At 36.0% G+C, this 6,000-nt stretch overlaps 1 protein-coding gene across 1 annotated transcript in view; it reads left to right on the top strand.

The window, feature by feature from the left end:
- Positions 1 to 1,000: 1,000 nt before the first annotated feature.
- The window catches only part of METRN (meteorin, glial cell differentiation regulator), a 28,523-nt gene continuing 23,523 nt past the window's right edge, over positions 1,001 to 6,000 (top strand). The window contains exon 1 of the mRNA XM_082260968.1: positions 1,001 to 1,313. Within this exon, the coding sequence (XP_082117094.1) occupies positions 1,222 to 1,313 (92 nt within the window). The 5' untranslated portion in view covers positions 1,001 to 1,221. The remainder of the gene's footprint in view (positions 1,314 to 6,000) is intronic.

The following is a 6,000-nucleotide window of genomic DNA, read 5'->3' as shown; positions in this document are numbered from 1 at the left end:
AATAATAATAACAATAATGATAATTGTATTGGTAATATTTATAGTGTTTATACATTTTTATTTTATACTAATAATAATCATAATAATAATATTAATAATGATAACAGTATTGATAATATTTACAATGTATATACATTTTTATTTTATACTTTTAACAATGATTGTAATAATAAGAATAATAACAATAATCATATTGTATTGATAATATTTATATTGTATATACATTTTTATTTTATACTAATAACAATGATCGTAAAAATTACAACAACAATGATAATTGTATTGATAATATTTACAATGTATATACATTTTTATTTTTTAATATAACAATGATAATGACGATGATGACAATGATGATGATAATAATAATAAGAACTGTATTAATAATTTATACACATTTTATTATAGAATAACAATAATAATGGTAATTATAATAATATTAATAATAATACCAATATTATTAATTTACATAAAATTTTAATTTTATATAATTATATTTTCTCAGGAATGTTATACACCCCATAAACACTCTGTATGTTCTTTTTTAATAAGGAGCAGTTCTGTAGCTCTTCCTAACTTTCACAGCTCCTCACCTAATAATACTTCCAAATATTTCTTCCTGATAGAAGACTGAGCTGCACTTATCACACTCTCCCTTCCCTCTCTCCCCTCCATCCTCTGACTCTCCCACCACCTTCATTACAGGAGAAATGTCAGAGCAATAAAAAAAAAAAAAGTCAGCCTGGCAAGAGGAAGAAAATTCCTCTCCAATTCTACAAACCCACTTCAATGCTGCTGAACATCTGGACAAGGATACTTGTAACTTTTCCCCCTCTCTCTCTCCCTGCTTTGCTCTTTAATTGCATTGTTCTCTGGTTACCCCTGTGAAGGGGGATGGGACCGAAACTTCTGCACTCTCTCCTTCACTTCTGATTGGCCAGGCTGCTGCTTAGCTCTGGTTGGCCGCCTGCAAATTCCACACTACCCCCTCTATGGTTACTTTTCTCCCCCCCTCCACTCTGAATGTCCTGTCCAAGGATTTCCCAGAGCTAGGACTAGAGGTATTCTGGACATGTAGGGGGTCCCATCACTCTAGGACTAGGACCTAGCTTTTCCCATGGCTGGTGGACATTTAAAGAGACTGTTTAGAGTGAAGTCAAACTAAGTCACCAGAACTGCTGGCCATGAGCTTCATCTACTGAACCAGGAGAAGTTTTGAAGATGCTCAACCTTCTTCTGTGGACCTCCTTACTTGGGACCCTCAACTTTGTCCACTGCAACTCCCCTGAGAATCAGTGTAACTGGAGAGGAAGGTTTGTCACTGCCATTAACTCACTGATCCTACTTACTGGCTTGGCCAGAGACAGAAAAAAAAAATAACTAGCTGTAAAATATACCACTAGTTATTTTTTATTTTTTTAAAGTACAATAGAAAAAAAAAAAGAAAAAAAAAAAAAAAAAATATATATATATATATATATATATATATATATATATATATATATTTTTTTTTTTTTATATTGTACTTTAAAAAAATAAAAAATAACTAGTGGTATATTTTACAGCTAGTTATTTTTTATTTATATAGAGTATATAGTTTATATAGTTTGTATTTATATGTATATTTATATATGTATATGCCTTATAACAATGTTTTGTGCTTTTTTTTGGTGTAAAATAATTACATGTAGTATTATGTTACTGCTGTTCAGTTATGTGTGGGGATTAGGTTACTTGTTGTTGTTGCATAAATGCTTTTGGTTGTTGTCAGTAACAACTTACTTTATAAAACAAAATCCTCTTCAGGTTACCTTTTTGCTTTTATTGTTTTACTACTTTGTTTTTTGTTTTACATATATATATATATATATATATATATATATATACTGTATGCACTTTTTTTTATCATTGTGCTTTTTTCTTGGTGCTTACTTTTACAAAAACAATTTTTTTTTCATCTTTTGCTTTTTGTTTGCACCCTTTTTTTGTTAACTTAATGAGGTAATTGTTTGTTGATACTTTTCGGTTTTCCTTAATGGTGTGTATATATATATATATATATATCTATATATATATATATATATATATATATATATAGAGATATAGATATATATATATACATATACATATATATATATATATCTATATATATATATATATATATTTAATTGATATATATATGTATATATATATATATATATATATATATATATATATATATATATATATATATATATATATATATATATATATATATATATATAATGTTTACTTTAGCAAAGATAGCTTTTACATTTTTTTTTTTCTTTCGTTTCTAACGTTCTTCATCATTATAATTAATTTATTGCTGCGTACATTTTTTTTCTGCATCATTTTTTTTTCAATTCTTTATTTAGATGTTCAGAACTCTGCTCAACAATTAGTTACTTTTTACAACTTTTGCTTTTCATTTGTAACTTTTTTTTTTCTTAGTTTAATTTATTTGTTATTGTTGTCTAAAGTGTTTGCTCTTTATTACAAGAGCAGATGCTTTTTGTTGCTTGCTGTATAAACAGCATTTGTTTTTTTTTTTATTATGTCTGTAAAAAAATGCTGTCTTGTTTTGCAACAAAACAGTTTGAAGTTTAACCAAGACCACAGTCTTGGGGGGAAAAAAAGATCTGTTTTCTGTGGTTGGCCAATTGGCACAGTTTAGTTAACTCAAAACATTCCAGTGATTTTTTTTTTTAGTTGCATAAACTTTACAAAAGCTGTGTCTGAATTTTTTGACATCTGTCTTTGGAAATGAACACAATTTTGGATTTATTGTGTTAAAACGAATTTTTGGTTGCATTCTTTCATTATTATTATTTTTGATCTGCAATTAATGCAGCATTCTTCATTTTTAAAAGCAGGATTCCTGTAGTATGTTTTGGAAATATTCTCCTGACCCCTTTTTTTTTTGTTGGTTTCCCATTGATGTACTTTTTTTTTTTTTTTTTTTTTTTTTTTTTTTTAGTTGCAGTGATTTTTTTTTTTTTACTAAAATAAGGAAAGGGTGAGTTAAATTGCATTGCTATCTGGAAGCCAAGTTGTCTGACTCAATAGCCACCTAATGACCTTCTGTAGAACTTTTAAGACTGTAATACATCACTGGAGACAGGCAGACTCCCAGCATGCATCTCTCTGCTTGCCTGTTAACCCTTTCAGTCATGCGATCAGCTGATCTAGAGCTGGATAGAGTGGGCGCAATTCTGTTGAAGCAAGCTTTTGGAACTTTTTACGTTATTGTTCTTTTTTTTTTCTGCTTTGCACCTAAGATGGCCACACAATGTATTTCAGTTATAACTTTAGTTACCATCCCAGTTCCTTTTTTTTTTTCTCTTTTTTTTTTTTTTCTTTAACCATAAACCATTTGTATATAATGTGTATACATTTTTGTAAATATAACTTTTACTGTATTTATACTGTATGTATACTGTAAAAATCCTATAAGCAGTCTTAGGAACAGAATTCCAGGCAAAGATATAGTCTAGATAATAATAATTATATATATATATATATATATATATATATATATATATATATATATATATATATATATATATATATATGCAGTACCTCTCAAAAGTGAGTACACCCCTCACATTTTCAAATAATGAGTGTACAGCTTGTATAACAGTGTAAACTTGCTGTCCCCTCAAAATAACTCAACACACAGCCATTAATGTCTAAACCGCTGGTAACAAAAGTGAGTACTGCCCTAGGTGAAAATGTCCAAATTGGGCCCAATTAGCCATTTTCTCTCCCCAGTGTCATGTGACTCATTAGTGTTACAAGGTCTCAGGTGTGAACGGGGAGCAGGTGTGTTAACCACTTTACAACCGGAGGATTTTGCTGTCTTCCGTCCAGGCCACTTTTTGCGATTCGGCGCTGTGCGACTTCAACTGACAATTGCGCGGTCGTGCGACGCCGTACCCAAACGAAATTTACGTCCTTTTTTTCCCACAAACAGAGCTTTCTTTTGGTGGTATTTGATCACCTGTGCGATTTTTACTTTTTGCGCTATAAACAAAAAAAGAGCGTTTATTTTGAAAAAATAACAATATTTTTAACATTTTTTTATATGAAATTCCCCCCAAAAAAGATGTAAAAACCAATTTTTTAAAAAATTTTTGGCCAATTTGTTTTATGCTACATATGTTTGGTAAAAAAAATCGCAATAAGCGTATTTTGATTGGTTTGCGCAAAAGTTATTGCGTTTACTAACAAAGGGAAAGATTTCTGTCATTTTTGGTGTTTTTTTTTAACGCGTAATGGCGGCGATCTGCGATTTTTTTTGCGGGACTGCGACATTGCGGCGGACAGACCGGACCCCTGACTGACATTTTTGACACTTTTGGGGGTACCAGTGACATTACTGCAGTAATCAGTGCTATATATATGCACTGTTACTGTAAAAATGACACTGGCAGGGAAGGGGTTAATTTTATTGGAGAGGGAGGGGTTAATGTATGCCTGGTGCTTACTGACGTGTAGGGGGGGAGGTGACTGTGTGAGTCATGGACAGATCGGATGTCCAGCTATGCTGAACAGTCCGATCTGTCACTCCCTGTCACTATGGAGATCCGCCCGCTGTGTTTACACACAGCGGGCGGATCTCCAGACTCGATCCCCGACGATCGGGTAAGAGCAGCGGCGATCGCCGCTGCTCCTCCCCTGGCCCGACTCCCGCTGTGAATGAAAACAGCGGGAGCGAGCCTCCGGCGGCGCGCAAGCGCCGCCCAGAAGGGGGAGTGTCCAGTCACGTTAATACTACGTGACTGGACGATAACGAACCACTCTGCCGCAGTAGTATTACTGTGAGCGGTTGCAGAGTGGTTAAATTTGGTGTTATCGCTCTCACTCTCTCATACTGGTCACTGGAAGTTCAACATGGCACCTCATGGTAAAGAACTCTGAGGATCTGAAAAAAAATAATTGTTGCTCTACATAAAGATGGCCTAGGCCAGTGGTGGTGAACCTATTGCATGCAGAGCTCTCTGTGGGCACGCGAGTGCCGCCTCCACTGACCGCACTGTGACAAGGGGAGAAGCGTGCGCGGGCTGTCAGTGTATTTCCCCCGCTCGCTCCCCTTCTTTTGTCCAGCAGCGCAGGACAGGGACAGAGCGGTGCTTGCAGGGATATTCACCCACTCTGATTCCTCCTGCCTCCCCATTGGCTAAAGCCAGGGACAAATGAGGAGCCAGGACAAGTGCACCATGGGACATGTAGTCCCTGAAAACTTTGGCTTCTTTTTATTCAATTAAAGAAAAGCTACAACCCCAGCATGCCCTGAGAAAATAAGAGGAGGGACAGCCTGGAGCCCAGGAAAAAAAAAGGGCTGTGAGAGAAGGGAGACCAAGGGTGACAGGAGTGTGGAGACAGAAGTGAGAGGAGGTTGAGGTGGTCAGGAGGAGGGAGAGGGCCAAAGCCACAGCAGCCCCTGGAGTTGAGCAAGCCAGAGAGGAGCAAGAGGATGGTGCTGAGAGGACACCGTCAAGAGTTAGAAGGGTGTTCAAAGGCACCAACAAAAGGAGAAGCTGCTGCCAGGCACACACCGACACTGGAGGCCTGGTGACAGCTGAATTGCTGAGTGTGTGATCATCACCTGGGTGTCTGCAGTTTAATTGCAGTGTTGGCACTTTGAAAAGAAAAGTTGGTTTTATGATGAAGTCTGGGCACTCGGGCTCAAAATGGTTCACCATCACTGGCCAAGGCTATAAGAAGATTGCCAAGACCCTGAAACTGAGCTGCAGTACGGTGGCCAAGACCATACAGCGGTTTAACAGGACAGGTTCCACTTTGAACAGGCCTCGCCATGGTAGACCAAAGAAGTTGAGTGCATGTGCTCAGCGTCATATCCAGAGGTTGTCTTTGGGAAATAGACGTTTGAGTGCTGCCAGCATTGTTGCAGAGGTTGAAGGGTGTCAGCCTGTCAGTGCTCAGACTATACGCCACACACCGCATCAAATTGGTCTG

The sequence above is a fragment of the Pelophylax lessonae genome (assembly GCF_965119305.1).
Source record: "Pelophylax lessonae genome assembly, chromosome: 6".
NCBI classification, from domain to species: Eukaryota; Metazoa; Chordata; class Amphibia; order Anura; family Ranidae; genus Pelophylax; species Pelophylax lessonae.
Note: the sequence above shows the minus strand (reverse complement) of the source record. Positions and strands in the feature narration are given on the sequence as shown.